This window comes from Chiloscyllium plagiosum, unplaced genomic scaffold (genome assembly GCF_037043375.1).
Source record: "Chiloscyllium plagiosum isolate Xiang-an unplaced genomic scaffold, Cpla_swu_hap1 HiC_scaffold_16, whole genome shotgun sequence".
NCBI lineage: Eukaryota > Metazoa > Chordata > Chondrichthyes > Orectolobiformes > Hemiscylliidae > Chiloscyllium > Chiloscyllium plagiosum.
In genome coordinates, this window is record NW_028270154.1 from 35882661 (window position 1) to 35900984 (window position 18324).

Consider the following 18324-nt stretch of genomic DNA (forward strand, 5'->3'; position numbering starts at 1 on the left):
CACGACTGGCCTGTATCCGGTCGGAAATCCCTTCCCTTTTCACAGTGTTTCCTAGTAACCGGCTGCAATTCACACAAGCTTCAGTTAAAAAAAAAACCCGCCTTTGACACGTGATCACAATATCTTATTGTCTATTGGCTGAAATGTCGGGATCGTTGGTGAGGCGCCGCCGCTGGTTGGTTAATCTTACTGTCTCTCACAGGTCGTGCGCAGCAGGTTAGTCTGCAGCACCGCTGAGCTGTCGCGGATGGTGCAGTTGATGTAGGTTAATGTTGGAATGGCGGCCTCCAGCTCGGTCACGTAATATCGTCTTATGTTCGCTGGCAACACAGAATGGGCGGCTTTAGGGCGAGCGCGGTTTTATTCGTCGTCTCGTTGGTTACCACGAGGGTGAGCGCGGACGGTGAGTGATCTGGGTCATCAGTCCCCCTGCGTCGTTGGGTGGCACCGACAGGGCATCGTCTGCATCCCAGAGCCTTGTAAAGAGAGCATTTTATACAGCACCATTGAGGTCCTCTAAACGATGATGGTCAGTGGTGGCACTTATCTGTCAGAGAAATAATAAATCAGAGCACGAGTAGGCCTTTCCGCCCATCACTACAAGCATACCCAGTTCCCTCCTGCCTTTACCTTATTCCCTTTGATCCTTTAGCCCAGAGATTTGTATCTTACTGCTTCTTGAAAACGCTCAATGATTTTGCCTCAACTACTTTCTGTCACAGAATTCAAGAGGCTGACCACTGCATGAATAAATTTCTCCTCATCTTAGTCCTAAATGCCCTACCCTGTATTCTTGAGCGGTTACCAGACTGTGGGTTTTCTTCAGAGACATGAGCAATGCCGTGCCATGCTGCATACAGGAAGTTACTAAAGGTGTTGCCTTTTGGATGAGATGTTAAATGCTATCTTGTGTTGGATATGTGTAAAAGATTGCATGTTATTTGAAGAATAGCAGGTTAGTTCTTCCCGCTTGGCCTGGCCAGTAATGCTTTCTTACAGCTGATGCCCAGAAACCCATGAGGCCAGGCATTAGCCTGTAGCTGTTTATAAGACCCAATGTGCACAATTCTCCTGCAATATTTTCAGATATAAAATAAAGTTCATTCAGCATGCACTAGTTTTTTTTTAAAAAATGGTTCTTGAAATGCACCATATAAATAGCAATGTAGCTTATTGGCTGTAAATGGGACACCTTGAGGACGTTAAAGGTATTTTGCTGTTAGAAGTTGGTGTAGATCATACCATTAGTGAATCTTAGCTGCTATTGGTATATACACACAATGCACCATTAAAGACCGAACTTTGCCTGTGGAATTCACTATCCCAGAAAGTGGTTGAGGCCAAAACATTGTGGCTTGAAGAAGGAGATAAAGAGATCAAGCAGTATGGAGGTGGGAGTTGATAGGGTTAGCGTATTGAACTTCATGATAAGCCATGATCATAATGAATGGAGGAGTGGGCTGAGGGATTGAATGTCGAGGGTGTGGTGCTGGAAAAGCACAGCAGGTCAGGCAGCATCTGACAAGCAGGAGGCCTCATTCCTGATGAAGGGTTTTTGCCCAAAATGTTGACTCTTCTCCTCAGATGATGCCTGACCTGCTGTGCTTTTCCAGCACTGCACTCTGGACTCTAATCTCCAGCATCTGCAGTCCTCACTTTTGCCTGAGGGATTGAATGGCCTACTTTTTCCTGCTCTTATCTTTCTTTCAATGGAATGTAGGCTGTTTGAACAGAACAGTTATGATGCCTTGAACACAACAGGACATGAAACAGAGTAGAACTACGGAGGCATGAACCTCCTGTTAATCCAATGGTATTTGGTCTTATTTTAAATTCTTCTATATTTTTCAGTGGAGCTATGAAAACTGTCCTATCTTATTATTAGTACAGCCATTAACTACCATATCTATTTTTCCTTTTAATGGCTTCATGCTAGATGATTTTACTAACATTCTTGGTTTTACTATCACACTGATTGTAAATGGTATTTCCAAACCTTACCATTACTAACATTTGAGTTAGCATTTATTTCAAGATATTGGAGAGCTGGAAATAAAAATATGCGTACATTTATAAAATGCCTTTCAAGACCAGAGATACTTTTTTACCAGTTGCATGCTGACACATGATGAATGGACTTTATTCTATATGGATAAAATTAAAAAATGAAGGACCAGTTTGTACATTTGCTCGTTGAATTGGTAGATTTGTTCTCAAATGTTTGTCACCATGCTAGGTAACATCAGTGAGCCACCACTGAAGTGTTTGTGTTCTGTCCTGCTTGCTATTTATTTGTCTTGGTCTGTTGTGGTGGGTGATATCACTTCCGGTTCTTTTTCCGAGAGGTTGGTAAATGGGGTCCAAATCGATATGATTGTTAATGGAGTTCTGGTTTGAATGCCAGGCCTGTAGGAATTCCGTGTGTGTCTTTCTTTAACCTTTCTGAGGGTAGTTGTATTGTCCTGGTCGAGCAGGTGGCCCTCTTTATCTGTGTGTATGGATACTAGTGATAGTTGGTTATGTCTTTTGGTGGCTAGTTGATGCTCATGTATCCTGGTGTATAGTCTCCTGTTAGTTTATCCAGTGTAATGTTTGTTGCAGTCCTTGCAGGGTATTTTGTATATGACGTTTGTTGTGCTGGTTGTTGATACAGGGTCCTTTTTAAATTCATCAGGAGCTGTTTGTGTGGTGGTAGGTTTGTTGGCTACCATGATGCCTAGGGGCCAGAGTAGTCTGATCATCATCTCCAAGGTGACTTTAATGTATGGCAGGGTGGCTAGAGTTTCTGGGCATGTTGTGTCTTCTTGTTTAGATCTGTTGTGTATGAATCAGTGGACTGCACTTATTGGGTACCCGTTCTTCCTGTATACGTTGTATAAGTGTTTTTCCCTGGCCTCTTGTAGTTCCTGGGTGCTGCAGCATATTGTGGCTCGCATAATGTCCTGATGCAGCTCCATTTGTGGGCGTCGGGATGATTGCTCCTGGTGTGTGTGTGTGTGTGTGGCTTTCATGTAAACGCTGGTCTGCAGCTCTGCATTGGATTTTTGTTCTACTGCGACATTTTGGAAGGACCTTTGATTGTCCATTTGCTGAATTATTGCACATCCACTTCTAAGATGGGAAGTCTGCTGCTAGCATTTTTTTTTTACATTGTCAATATGGTGTCTGAGCACTGGGCAGAGAGACTCAGACTCTTGCTAGTAGCTATATTTTCACAGTTGCTTTTATATGTATTTTAGTATAAATATAAAGAACATTTGTGAAATACATTGCGAGTGAACCTTTTGTTCTAGTAAACTCAATTATTCTATGATAATTATACATCTAGAGCCAGATAACTCTGGCTGTATAAACGTAGTCATATTTGCATATTGAATAATAAGTAGATGCTTGTACAAAATTAAGTATCTTGGGGGAAAGAAATGGTGACACAGGCACTGTAATGTCTTTTGGCTTGAAGCAGCACAGCTGTGCTAAAATCGTCGGACAGGTCTTATTGAACTTTTACATATTTGTAAAACTAAGATCCATGTAAATGCCAGTTTGTGAAGTAGGGGACCCTACAATGATGGAGAAATGACTTTGTTTGTTTGTTTGTTTGAGTTCCAGCAAAACTCGACCAAATAAAATGCTCAATTATTTGCCAAATACTGGCATTTTCATGTTTTGGGAGTTCTTATTCCTGAAGTCACAGATGTTAAGTATTGAAGTTTTAGTTGTATAGAAAAGTTTATCAGAATATTGTCTGGTTTGCGGTGTATTTTTTATGAGGAGAGCTTGAATAAACTTGGTTTGTTTTCACTTGAACATCGGAGACTGAGGGACAACTTCATAGAAGTTTACAAAATTATGAGAGGAATGGATTTTTTTTCTCATGGTCGGAATGTCAGTTACTATCAGACATAGTTTTAAGGTAAAATGGAGCAAGTTTAAATAAGAGGCAAGTCAATTTTTATTACATAGACGATGATAACAGTTTGAAAAATGCTGCCAGAGGACGTGGTAGAAGCAGATACAATAGCAACTTTTAAGAGGCACCTTAACAGATACATGAGCAGACAGGGAATAGTGTGATTCAGACTGTGTAAAGGCAGTTTAGTTTAGAAAGGTACCATGTGTCAGTGTAGGCTTTTGGTCCAAAGGGCCTTTCCTGTGCTGTATTGTTCTTTGTACTTATGCATAGTTGGAACTATTAAAGTTTTGGCATCTTGAATTTATGTAGTCAACCAATTTTAATTAAATAAATTTTTGTTTTGATTTTGCAGCTGAACTTCAAAGAAATGGTGATTCTTCAAAACACGTCCCTGGGGAAGAGAGTAATGAATTGGAAATTACGATCAGTGATGTTGAACTCAAAGGAAGGGATGAGCAAACTAATAGAAAAATGCAGTTTCCAACAGCAGAAATTGCTGATGCTGTTCTAGGAACTGGGATTCCTTCCAATCAAGAAGCAATATTGTCTTTTGTTCAGAATATTAAAAATGAGCGCTCTGTTTTTGAAGTCAAAGATAAGCATTGCACTGACGTGAATGGAGAAAATGTAGAATGCAGTGATTCAGATGAGGTATTTCCCTCCCTTACATATCTCCCATCTGGTAGTCAAGAGGGAGAACTGCTTACAAAGAGAGAAACTGGCATTCTTGAATCTGTGCAAGTTGAGAATCGAGCAGTAGAAGAAGGAAATGCAACTGAAACAACCAGACCACCGAAAGTTAACTGTGAAGAAAGAAATACAACTGGATTAGAGAACCTTGTTGTCCAAATTCTTAATAGCTCACAAGTAAGTTGAATTTACAATTTGTGTGTTTTGGAGAATTTGCTGGTAGCTCTTTAACAAGGCCTTGCATTACCATTGACATGATCACTTTTTTGGCTAACAATATGTAGGCTTTGAAGTTTTCATTTTTTTTTAATTCTCTTGATTCCTGATTCTTCAAGGACAAAAATCCTTTTTCTACAATGCTGTCAATGCTTTTATATCCACTTGATATTTCTCTCTTTCCATATTAGATTAGATTACTTAAAGTGTGGAAACAGGCCTTTTGGCCCAACAAGTCCACACCGACCCTCAGAATAGCAACCCACCCAGACCCATTCCCTTACATTTACCCCTTACCTAACACTACGGGCAATTTATCATAACCAATTCACCTAACCGGCACATCTTTGGACTGTGGGAGGAAACCGGAGCACCCGGAGGAAACCTACGCTGCTGTTCTAGGAACTGTAATTCCTTCCAATCAAGAAGCAATATTGTCTTTTGTTCAGAATATTAAAAATGAGCGCTCTGTTTTTGAAGTAAAAGATAAGCATTGCATTGATGTGAATGGAGAAAATGTAGAATGCAGTGATTCAGATGAGGTATTTCCCTCCTTTACATTTCTCCCATCTGGTAGTCAAGAGGGAGAACTTGCCGCCTCTTTGGAAACATCTGGCTCCTAGTTAGCTGTTTACTGCAGTATAAATGAGATTAGAAGTCACAGGCATATGTTCCACTCTGCAACAGCTTGGAACTGTTTTTCTTTATAATGGAAATGATATTGGAAGAAGAATTCACAGGCAAAATTATATGCAAAAAACAATTTTAGTTGTTGTAATATAGTGAGGCAATACTAGACGTTAGTTTGTACGTACTTAAGCACATGGTGAATATGCTTTTCCATCCATCAAAAGAAGCCACAAACACATTTGTGAGATAGGAGGTAAACTGTTTTGGTTTTATTTCATAGATTTTGGAAATTTCTTTATAAAGATTCTGTATAATTTCAGAAATTATAATCCAAAATTCCATTCTTTGTGATGGACTAACTGATTGGGAATTGTAGTTACTAGGTTATGTGATTGATAGTAAAACAGGACTTGAAAGATACTTCGGTTTATTGGCTCAGTAACTTTGAAGTTTTAATGCTGATAGAAATAAAAGACCAGATTTGTGTTTCCGATTCTGACAACCCCTCTAGCTTTAAATGCTCCAGATTTGCAGCTTTTATATGAGTTCTTGCTTGAATATTTGAACTGCTTCCCACTGGTTAATTAGTGGAAGCTGGAGCTGTGCATTGAGCAGTAAAAGACTTCTCTGTACTATTAATTAATCATGAGGAATCAATCTACAAAATATTTCTGATAGTTACTTGCATGGAATTGCTCCTGAAATTTAAGTGGGAAGTATTTTTTTGAAAGTAAAAAGCAATAGAGTATTGGGTGGTTGTTATATTTATGTGCAACAAACACTGTGCATGTTTTGACATTTGTAATAGCCTGTTAAAGTTTATGGTCACTCCATGTAGTCAGGGACAGGTGCAGACTGAATGCCAAGTGTTTTCTCCAAAGGATTAGAAGATTACACACATGCTTTCAACCAATGCTACCAAATTCTCTGGCTATCTTCTGCTCAAAAGCTTTCTGTGGGGACTAGGGGAATCTGAATAGCAGATATCAGTTTAAAAGAGAAATTCATGAATGTATTTGAGTTTTAAGCACTTAAGTAACTGGGCTTTGCCATTGTACAAAATTGTCAGGTGCTGTACCAGCATCTTGAAAAGTATATACATTGAGCCTAAGTTTGCTTGGGTTATTAAATCCAGTTTTTCTTTTTAAAGAGTACTTACTTCCGACAGGAATCTTTAAAATTAGCTGGTAACTAGTAGTTCAAATTATGAATAAAAAAGCTTGTTTTGTTATAAGTGTAAGAAGTTTTATAGTATGAATAGAACTGTTAACTTAGTAAAAGTATTGATTGATATAACACCTCAGACTGGAAGGTCCAACATACTCTAGTCGCCTGTTGCTAAAAGATATGCATCAATGGTGTTGTGTAAGGACAGTTTCTGAGCTCTGCTGTGTTGTTATCATGAAGAGTAGTGCAAACTCTTTTCCATCTGTTTGCTTTAAGAACAACTATTCGAGCTACATGTGGAACTGCATGCAAATAGAGAAATTAATATAATTCAAGATGGAAAAGATTGCGGCAAAGTCTTGAATTGCCTCAGTCATTTTACAAAATCAAAACCTGTTTATGCTATGACTTGCAGTGATGGGAAATGTGTGCACCATCTATGGATTTCATAGTCAAGTGGATAACTGAGATTGGCTATAATGTCATTCATCAAGAGTGGAGAAATCAGCAAATAAATGTATAGCATACCTTTTTTCTTTCTGTTGATGCTTCTCGATGAGACAAGACACTTATTTTACCCTTTTGGTAAAACAATATGCCGTTACCAAAATATTACTGAAACGTTTACATTCTTCCACTTTAAAAGATGTAAAGATGAGAGAAAAAAGGTGGGTAAAGAGTATGGTATAGCCAGAGCAGAAACACATTGCTGGAGAAACTCAGCAGGTCAGACAGCATCTATTCTGATGAAGGATCACTGGACCCAAAACATTGACTCTGCTTTGTCTCTGCAGATGCTGCCAGGCCTCTTGCATTTCTCCAGCAATTTCTAGTTTTTGATTCAGATTCCCAGAAGCTGCAGTTTTTGGTTTTATTTTGTCCTATTTAGGGGATAATGGGATAAATGAAGGATTTTGCTTGCAACTACACAGTAGATTTAAAAATATGCCATGCAATTCTATTGCTTAGCTCATTGTCACACAAAATTAATGCATTTCTTTTTTGGTGCAGACCCTCAAGATGAAGGTATAATAGTTGCTCAATAGAATATGCTTTGATTTATTCTGTTTTTTTTCTTGGACTTTAAACAGAATTAAGTAATACTGCTAAGAATACAACATGTATTCACAGGACCTGATGGATTTCCTGAATGCCAATGGCACTGATTGCTCTGTAGTTCTCTTCTACACACCATGGTGCCGGTTCTCTGCAGACCTTGGTCCACATTTCAATGCACTGCCGAGGGCTTTCCCATCACTACAGTTTCTGGCTTTGGATGCATCACAGCACAGCAGGTACTTGGAGCAACATATATCTCTTGTTAACTGAAAGAATGTTACAATATAGCTTAAATGGTCTTGCATTTGAAACGTAAGCTATCTGACAAGCTAGAAGCCAATAAGAGTTCACAATTATGCACAGATCCTGAAATTATCAAAGGGACTAAACATTTTGGAAAAATAGTCCTACAACTCTGTTATTTCAGTAATTAAATGGGAAGGAATGGATGAATAAATTTTTTTTTTTGTAACAATTAGGCAATTTAATGACTATTGTCTTAGGTGAGGCATCAAGTAGAATGCGAGCATCTTCCCAAAGGGTGGAGGGGAAATTGTATCCGAGAATCAGTGTCTTGCACTTTCTTACTGAGTTGCATGCACTATCGGTAAGACCTTAAGAACAGGTTTCTTGGCTCCTTGGCAGGGTTGAAGATGTGGCCAAGGAAGAAAATATAAATCCAAGGGTTTAATATCCACATCTTCTGGATGTGGTGAAGAAGCTTGGGTACCCTGATAGTCTTTTGAGCAAAGTCCTTGAATGTTCCTAATAGAGATATTCATTGTGGCAGGCTTGGAAGACATGCTGAAAAATGTGTGGTCCAACATGTTCCTCTGAATACAGGCTGCAAAGGTGGAAGAAATGTTCAGCAGTCTTGTGTCATTGAAATAATCAATTATCAGTTCATATTGTGTCCCCATGTTAAGGGCTTATGCCCGAAACGTCGATTCTCCTGTTCCCTGGATGCTGCCTGACCTGCTGATCTTTTCCAGCAACACATTTTCAGCTCTGATCTCCAGCATCTGCAGACCTCACTTTCTCTCTAAACAAAGTCATACCCAAGCATCCACCAGGATCCGCTTGTCAAGTCCTGTGGGAATAGAGCTGTGAACCAGGGAGTTCTTAGTCGAACATCTACTGACAAGTAACTGATGCATGGAGGTCATTTGTCCCAGCACAGGTGTCTGTTCTGTCTTTTTGGGCAGCAGCATCCGAGACTAAGCAGTCTTCCTTCAGGATGCTTTTCTATTCCTACCAAATGGAGAGGAAGCTAGAAAGCCTGAAAATAGTCTGTCACTTCTTACTGGCTGGGAAAGCACAGCATGTGGAATCACTATCTTTGTAATCAACAAAAGGAAAACTTTAATATTCCGAACTGCAACATTTAGAATGTATACAAGCAGTCATCTTCCAGAGAACTCCTAATTCTTAAGGGACCATCACTCAAAAATCAAGTACTTTTTTCCTTAAGCATATTTTCAAGAGACGGTGTTGCTTTAAACCTTTGTGGAGAAATCTCTGACATGGTCTTTGTTACCAGACAAATGTGATAAAATGTTAAGCAACAATAGGAAATCTTCATTGTATTCATTTAATCTGACCAAAGCACTTGACTTAGTAAATCATGAGGGTCTGTTAATTGTGCTCCAAACACTTGGATGTCCAAGAAACTTAATCACAATCTTGAATGTGCTTCATAATATGTCTGGAACTGTTTTGATTTCATTTGATTGATTACTGTCATGGGTACTGAGCTACAGTGAATAATGTTGTCTTCCATTGTCTTATCAAGCTGATTGTGCGACACAAATGCATAAGGGTAACGTTAAGTAGATACTGTTAATCTAGTCCCAAGTCAAGCAGGGCTGTGATATCCCCTTACTATTTATAACGTACCCAACAATAGCTATTCACCTCATTAATGATCAAGTGCACTGTGGTGTCTGTATTAAAATTGCCCAATTGGAAAACTCTCTCAAAAAATCAATTGCTTCCTGACCACCATAGATATACATGATCTACAGCTTATGGATGACTGCAGTATATTTTAGGGCGTTATACCAGACCTGCAAGTCATCTCTCTATCTCTTTAATTCTGCAATTAAGAAATAAAGGCAAAGTAGTGTGAATTCTGGAAATCTAAAACAAGCACAGAACACTGGAGAAACTCAGCAGGTCTGGCACAATCTCTGGAGAAAAAGAAATAGTTAACATTTCAAGTCTGGTATGGCTCTTTTTTTATCGTAATATTTTTGAAAAGCAGAGGAAGAGCGAGAGAGCAGTTAGTATAGAGGCCCAATGTAAAAGACAAAAGGATTGTTAAGTAGAAGAAAAAATGTAAAGAGAGTGTAAATTAATATGTGAAAGGGAGAGAATGAGTCTTTGCTACTAAATGCACAGTAAACAAGACACAAAAACAACACAGCAGGAGTGTGGGATGGGGCAAAAAGACTGTATAGAAAATGGAGGGCAGACATAAAGTGGTCAATTTCTGAAGTTTTTGAATTCAATGCCAAGACATCAAGCCTGTAGAGTGCCCAAGTGGAAAGTGTGATGTTGTTCCTCAAGCTTGTTGTGCTTTGTTGGAATATTTCAGGCCCAGGACAGAAAAGTTTGGATGAGAACAAGGAGGTTTATTGAAATGGCAAGCAACTGGGAGGTTGGGGTCAGTCCTACAACAGAATTGAGGTGTTGCATAGAATAGTTACTCAGTCTGCATTTCATCTTGCCATTGTACATTGGAACACCGAGACTGCTTAACTCCTCTACAGCAGTAAGACCTGGACTGTATCAGTGATGTGAGAGCAGTGCAGAAATTTCACCAACAATGCCTCTACATTCAGTGGGAGGATTGTTGAATGAGCACAAATGTTTTTCTTGAAATCAGCTCCATAAACATTTGTCAAAAGACCTGCAAAATCAACTTTACAGAGCTGGACATGGTTCAGATGGCTGTGAAGTGTTACTCTTGCCAGGTCCTTTTTCTCACTTCTCAAATGGTATGCATTTCAGGGGACAGAGCAAATGTTTCCAAGACAGTCTTTCAATAATTCAAAATGGCAACAACTTGTCCAACAAATTCTATCATGCTATGAATGTTCATCCCAAGGGATCTTTCACAACTGCACTACCTATTATTCCATCATAAAGCAATCTAAATGGACAAGCATATGGACGTACATGGAATAGTGTAGGTTAGATGGGCTTCAGATTGGTATGACAGGTCAGTGCAACATCGAGGACCGAAGGGTCTGTACTGCGCTGTAATGTTCTAAGTTGAGTCATACTTTGACTCATAATATCTTAATAATCAGGCATACCAGTGGAAGAGAAGGAGAAGTTAAATAAACACAAAAAAATCCTTTGGAGTTCACCACCTCCAGGAACATCCATCCCAGATGCCGAAAGATTTGAGAATTGGCTAGTTCAGCCACGTGAAAACTCGATGAAATTTGTGATCCTGTTTGGATGCTATCCTTTAATTGAGAATGAGCTGATGAGTACAACAAATATGCAAGAAGTTCAAATGACCTTTGAACTAAAGTAAAAGTTGCAAATTTACAATTTATCTATTAACTTTGAAACTTGTCTACATAATTGCTTCAATTTCTATGTATTCTTTTGTGCTTTTCCATATAACTCGTAGCATGGCTTCCATTGCTGAGCTTTGTCAACTGAATAACGCTTATTGAGCTTCCATCAGTACAATTGCTAATGTATTTATTAGTGTGTTACTGAACAGTGGAATGCATACTTCCTAGCATGCAGGATTTGATTTGTGACAGCCAACAGAAAATAGTTTTACTTGTGAACTATATAAGATTGCCTCATTAAACCCTTGAGATTTGCTTGTTTTTATACCAGAATATTTTGAGATTGTACCTGGTGCTAGGGCATATGGAAAGGAATAACACTAAAAAATAAATTGCATATTTCTTAATATGCACCATGGAAAGCATCCAGACGATCTTTGGAATTTTAGGCTCACATCGAATGTTGCAACAGTGTGGGGTTCATAACCAATTTAATATGACTCCTATGTGCTCATGCATACTTTTCTTTAAAAGTTTTGATTTTCTTTTAATAGTCCTCATCTTCCTGAGGATTACAAGTATTTTTGAGAAACAAAGCTCTACATGTTTACAAATATGCTTAAGTGGAGTTTTCTTGGGGTGTTGTTATAAACAGCAATATAGCACCAACTTTTTATCGCCTTCTGAAGTCCCACTGCAGCTAGAACACTCAACCATCAACAAGTATAACCCAAATTAAATGTTACGAAGTAATGTACAAAATGTTGAGCCTATTTACTTATCTGAATATGCCCCGATTGTCTATTTTTGTCTCCATTATTGACATTTAAAATCTTTTATCTCATCTATAAATAGAATACTTATATTTAGCCTTCTTTTTCATCACTAATGAAAATATATTTCTAAATTGGAGCATTGGGATTGGACAATTTGCAGATGTGACCTTTTTGAACGTAGAGTTTCTAGTGTTGTACCTTTCAAAAAAACCATGAATTGCTATTTGCTTGATACTAACCTGTCATTGGATTAATTATTTATTTCTGTTACATTAAGTCTTTCCACCAGGTTTGGTACAGTAGCTGTTCCGAACATCCTCCTGTTCCAAGGTGTAAAGCCAATGGCCAGGTTTAATCATACAGATAGAACACTTTCAACGTTGAGAGCATTCATTTTTAATCAAACTGGTTAGTAATTTCACCATTGTAAATTATATTTGAGTATTCACTAATGTTTCTAAAACTTGGAGCTATTTCACTCAATGAATGCATTTTAAAAGTTTGGCTCAAGTTTAGTCTCCTTGAAAAGGTAGCATCCGTTAATTTATTTTATCTACAAGTTAGAAGGAATAAGACTTACCTGACTTTCTGATTTAACGTCATGTTCATGTCACCTGGATCCAAGTTTGTACCAATTTTACAGGATTCGTGCTTTGCTGATTCTGCTACACACGCACGTGCAAACATGTGCCGCCCCACCCACTTTTAATAATGTGTGTCTATCTGCCTTTTGTCCTCCCTCTTCCTCTTTCAGTTGTTGAACTAACAAAAACTTCAACAGGCCGTTAAATATTGTTAACGAGAGTACAAGTAGAAAACTGATTTTTGTTTGCTCTTTATCTTCCCTACATGATTTTTTTCTACTCCAGTTAATTCACATGGCACGGACTACCATTACGAATTTAATGGTTTGAAGACTCCCCTTGTACTTCAGCACTCTACAGTACTTCCTTTTAAATCAATACACTGCCTCTTTAAATTTGTTAACATGCAGATAATGTATGTATTTTTGGAATAAATAGGGCAGAAAACAGCAATAATTAAGTTTTATAAAATCAATAGGTATTTTATATTTTGTTCAAATGTAATCTGCCTAACATACTTTTTTCATTGCAACTGATTTAAACAATCTGATGTTTTGCAGGCATAGAAGCAAATGATACTGTTGAAGTGATAGAACAAGATCTAAGTGGACCACTTCCCAGTGTTGCAGTGAGGGGCATTGACTGGCTGCTTGTCTTCTCTGTGGTGTTCGTCTGTGGTTTTTTAATTTATGGTACAATGCAGTCAGATAGTATCAAGTGGTTAATAACAGGACAAGAGCATGAACATCAAGATTGAACTCTCTCTGATGTTGATCATTACCCAACACAGTGAGCAGCTTCACAAGAACATGAATTACACTGGTAATACTTAAATGTGTCAGCTTTGTAATTAACAAAATTCCTCTTCCACAGAATTTGAATTGTGTAAATAAATATTCAAAAGTTAAGACTGGTTTATCAGTTATGAATAAATATGTCTTTCACAAACTTGGAATTTTGATGTTGAATTGTATTTTCTCAACATGCATTTAAAAGATTTGCTTATATGCACCGGGTACTTTGAAACTGAAGTTAAAAATCAGACAACACCAGGTTATAGTCTAACAAGTCTATTTGGAACTACAAGCTTTCAGAGCGATGTTCTTTCGTCAGGTAGCTAGTGGAGTCAGATCATAGGACACAGAATTTATAGCAAAAGGTCGTCATGTCATACACTGATGTGATCTGTTGAACCAACCTAGATTGCTGTTCAGTCTTTCATCTTTTTGAATGGGTTGCAGGTTTTGATTCATTCATATGTAAATCCCAAACTTCTTTCAGTTCACATTCCTGAGATAACAATGTTTTGTAGAAGAAAATAGGTGACATCTCAGCTCAGACAATGCTTTAAAGGTGTGAGGGTAGAGTCTATGTATTCCAATCTTGAATTTATAAAATGCCACATGGATTATATATAAAAAAAATTGACTGCCTACAGATTTTGAACAAAATAGGATGTATCTGCAAGTACAATTTTTTTCACCCCATAGACCTATATGTGTGTACGTGCATGTGAGAGAGAGAGAGTGTGTGTGTGTGTGTGTGTGTGTCAGGGACATTTGGCCTCGGATCTTCAGGTGGCCATCCTTCAGGGCGGACTGCAGAATATGCAACAATGCAGAGTGACCAAGTAGAGGCTGATAGCCAAGTACAGTACCCATGAGGATGGCCTCAACTGGGACCTTGGATTCATGTCACACTACAGCTGACCCCACTACAGTATACTCACACACACCACACTACAGATTAGATATTCTCAGACTCTCACAGATCCTCTGACATACACAAGCTCTCGGGCACATACCCCACACTCTGATTTCTCTCTCTCTACATATGGTAGACAGGCGTGGTTAAGAAGTCATTTTGCATGCTTGCCTCCATTGCTCCATTGAGCATTGGACTTGAGGTTGTACAGGATTTACTCTTCTGGAGTACTGTGTGTAGTTCCGGGTTTCCGTGTTGCAGGAAGGATATTATTAAGTTGGAGAGGGTTCAGAAAATATTTATCTGAGATGTTTCTGAGAATGGAGGGTTTGAGTTATAAAAATAGGCTGAGACATTTTCATTGGAGTATAGGAGGTCGAGGGGTAACCTTAAAAAATCCTAAGGGGTGTAGATAAGGTGAACAGCAAAAGTCTTTTCCCTAAGGTGGGGAAGTTCAAAACTGTGGGACATATTTTAAAGGTGAGAGGAGACAGATTTAAAAAGGACATGAGGGACAACATTTTTTACATAAAGTGGTTAGTGTGTGGAATGAACTGCTAGAGGAAGTGGTGGGTGCTGGTACAGTTACAATACTTAAAAGACATTTGGATAAGAACATGAATAGGAAAGGTTTGGAGGGATATGGGCCAAATGCGGGCTGATGGGACTAATTTAGCTTGGGAACATGGTTGACGTGTTCCAGTTGAACCAAAGGAGCTGTCTCCATGCTGTAAGGTATCCAAGTGAGAAAGAAGAATTCTAGAATGGAGATAATTGTGGTTAACCATGGAAATTAAGGATAGAATCCAATTGAGGAGAAAAAATACTACAAATCTTGCCTTGTTGCATGACAGAGTATTAGGAAAGTTTTAAGAACTGGCAAAAATGACCAAAAATAAGAGTTTGACAATAAAGTTTGAAGGGAAACTTGTATATAATATCAAGATGGATAGCAAGAGCTCCTTTAAATATAGGAAGAGTGAACATAGGTCTCTTAGAAAATGAAGGTGGAGAATCATTGTGAGGAATTAGGAAATGGCAAAGAAGTTGAATAAACTACATAGGCCATTATGATGAAAGACACAGCATTCTAAAAGTGCTAAATAATCAATGGCGGTGATGCATAGAGCAAACAAATACAATAACTATCACTAGAGGGAAGGCAATGAGCTAGTGATATTATTGCTAGACTATGAATCCAGAAACTCAGTAGCTGGTGGAATTTGAATTCAATAAAAGAAATCTGAAATTAAGAATGTACTGATTACCATGAAACTAAAATTTTTGATTGTCAGAAAGTCTAGATAGGCGAGGCCTGCAATATCTTAAGTTTACAGTCAGGGGTGACTTAATAGACACAAAAGATCCTAAGGGGACTTTACCAAGTGAATGTTGAAAGAATGTTCGCTCTTGTATGAGGATCTAGAATCTGGTCGTAGTTTAAAAATAAGGGGGTGCCCACTTAACAGAAAAGAGAAAACTTTTTTTCCCTGATAGTTGTGAGGTTTTAGAATTCCCTTCTGCAAGCAGTAGATGCAGAATCTTTAAATATCTTTAAGGTCAAAGTAGATAGATTACCAAAGGCATGCAGGAATGTAGAGTTGAGGTTAAAATTGGATCAACCATGATCTTATTGAATGGCTGAGCAGGCTTCGAGGGCTGAGTGGCCTAGTTTATTTGTTTACATGTATGTTCACATTTTCCCACATTGTCTCATCAGAGATTATTTTGCCAACTTTTGTATCTGTCTATAACCATCTCCAGACGTTATGCAGAGCTGAATATTATTAAAATGGAGAAAGAAGGATTTGGGACTCCTTGTGCATAAATGGAATATTAACTGTTATTTTAAAGGGAATGCTGTATTAAAATGGAAGTTAAAAATCACACAATACCAGGTTATAGTTCAACAGGTTTATCTGGAAGCACTAGCTTTTGAAGCGCTGCTCCATCAGGTAGTTGTGGAGTATACCCCATGACCAATCGATGTAGGAGCAGTGCTCCGAAAGCTAGTGATTACAAATAAACCCATGGAACTACAACCTGGTGTTGTGTGATTTTTAACTTTGTACACCCCAGTCCAACACCAGCACCTCAAAATCATAAAAAATGGAAGGATTGCTAAAACTATATAAGGAACTCGTCAGACTACATCTTGAATACTGTGAACGATTTTGGTGCTGTTATTTAAGGAAAAATATAATGGCATTGCAGGCAGTATAGAGAATGTTCACCAGGTTGATTCTGGGTGAGGAGTGTGGTTGAGGGGGGGCCGATGGTGGGGATGAGGGGTGGTAGGGACAGTCTGGTGCAGTTCCGCTGCAGTAAGCAGAAGCAGTCCTTTCACCATGTGGAATCCAAAACTAGAGGAGCATAGGTTTAGGGAAAGAATTAAAAGGGACCCAAGAAGCAACTTTTTCACACAGAGGGTGCTGCATGTATGGAATAAGCTGCCAGAGGAATTGGTGGAGGTTGGTACAATTACAACATGTAAAAGGCATCTGGATGGGTATATGAATAAGAAGGTTTTATAGGGATATGGGCCAGTTGCTGGCAAATGGGACTAGATTAGATTAGGATGTCTGGTCAGCATGGACGAGTTGGACCGAAGAGTCTGTTTCCATGTTGTACATCTTTATGATTCTATGACTCTAATGTTGAGTCTTATCAATCAACTGTGATCTCTGAATGGTGGAACAGACTCAATGCGCTGAACATCCTACTTCTGCCCCTATGTCTTATGGTCTTTCATTAAATTTAAGCTGATATTTTTCCATTCACATACAATTTGTGATTCCCTCATCTCTTGGCATGATGAGTCACCAATGCAGAGATCTTCCAGGTTACTACTACTTCCATCAGCATCTACTCAGTGCTAAGTCAATGCTGCCTGTGCTGGTTCAGTCAATGTTCATCAGATGGATGACAGCAGTCCACTCAAAGGGTTTCTAGCTAGTCAGCTAGCCACTTGGTCACCACCTGCTGAGAATCTATATCTCCACCAGAATGGCACTTGCAAATGAGATGTGAATATGGCCAGTAAAGAGGCCAGAGAAATGTAATTCTAATCGGGGATATAGTAGTCAGGGAATAGACAGAGTTCTCTGTGGTCAGAATTGAGTTTGAAGGCTGTGTTGCCTGCCTATTGCCCGTTCAGACTATCTCCTCTGAGCTGCTGAGGAATGTGGAGTGGGAGGGGAAAGATCCAATTATCTCATGGTCCACATAGGTACCAAGAGTATAGGTAGAAAGAGGAAAGATGTTCTGGTGAGGGAACACAAGCAGCTAAGATTTAAATTAGAAAGCAGAACTAAAAAAGTGATAATGTCTAGATTACGACCTGAGCCATGAGCTAATTGGCATAGGGTCAATATGGTTAAATAGGTAAATGCATGGTTTAAAGATTGGTGTGGGAAAAACAGTTTCAAATTCACAGGACATTGACTAGATTAGATTGCTTACAGTGTGGAAACAGGCCCTTCAGCCCAAGTCCACACCGACCCACCGAAGCACAACCCACCCAGACCCATTCCCTTACATTTACCCCTTCACCTAACACTACGGGCAATTTAGCATGGCCAATTCACCTAACCTGCACATTTTTGGATTGTGGGAGGAAACCCATGCAGATACGGGGAGAATGTGCAAACTCCACACAGACAGTCACCTGAGGCGGGAATTGAACCCGGGTCTCTGGCACTATGAGGCAGCAGTGTTAACCACTGTGCCACCGTGCTGCGGCATTGGCACCAGTACTGGAGAAGTAAGGAACTGTTCTGATGGAATGGGCTCCATCTAAATCATGCCAAGATCCAGACTTCCAGCACATCACATCAGCCTGTAGATGGGGTTTCAAACTAAATAGTGAAACGTTGGTTCGGTTGCATGGAAAATTAAAAAATCAAAAGTAAAGGAGATATTAGAATTGCAGGTTAGTAATGGAATTGATTGTTAAATAACACATAGGCACAAAATGTGTGAATGTCATATTGTACTGAGGAATCATAAAAGTGCAAGGAAATTTGATAATAGAACAAATTTAAAGACTTTAT

The 18324-nt window shown here is 38.8% G+C and overlaps 1 protein-coding gene across 2 annotated transcripts; it reads left to right on the forward strand.

Annotated features, from left to right (window-relative positions):
* Window positions 1–221: 221 nt before the first annotated feature.
* txndc15 (thioredoxin domain containing 15) lies at window positions 222–13523 on the forward strand. Of its 2 annotated transcripts, none has more exons than XM_043703470.2 (5): window positions 222–403; window positions 4266–4780; window positions 7748–7911; window positions 12262–12392; window positions 13129–13523. In XM_043703470.2, the coding sequence occupies exons 1-5, from the start codon at window positions 334–336 to the stop codon at window positions 13323–13325; spliced, it is 1077 nt and encodes a 358-aa protein (XP_043559405.1). In that variant the 5' UTR covers window positions 222–333; the 3' UTR covers window positions 13326–13523. The 2 variants fall into 2 exon arrangements, with proteins under 2 accessions (XP_043559405.1, XP_087851413.1); XM_087995287.1 differs by having other exon boundaries at window positions 400–529.
* Window positions 13524–18324: the final 4801 nt, after the last annotated feature.

Bases quoted from the DNA above. Each gene is read 5' to 3' on its own strand.
- txndc15 (XM_043703470.2), top strand. From the start codon at position 334: ATGGGCGGCTTTAGGGCGAGCGCGGTTTTATTCGTCGTCTCGTTGGTT. The intron at 4,781-7,747 runs GTAAGTTGAATT...ATGTATTCACAG, and splicing joins AAATTCTTAATAGCTCACAA to GACCTGATGGATTTCCTGAA. The intron at 7,912-12,261 runs GTACTTGGAGCA...TGTTACATTAAG, and splicing joins GATGCATCACAGCACAGCAG to TCTTTCCACCAGGTTTGGTA.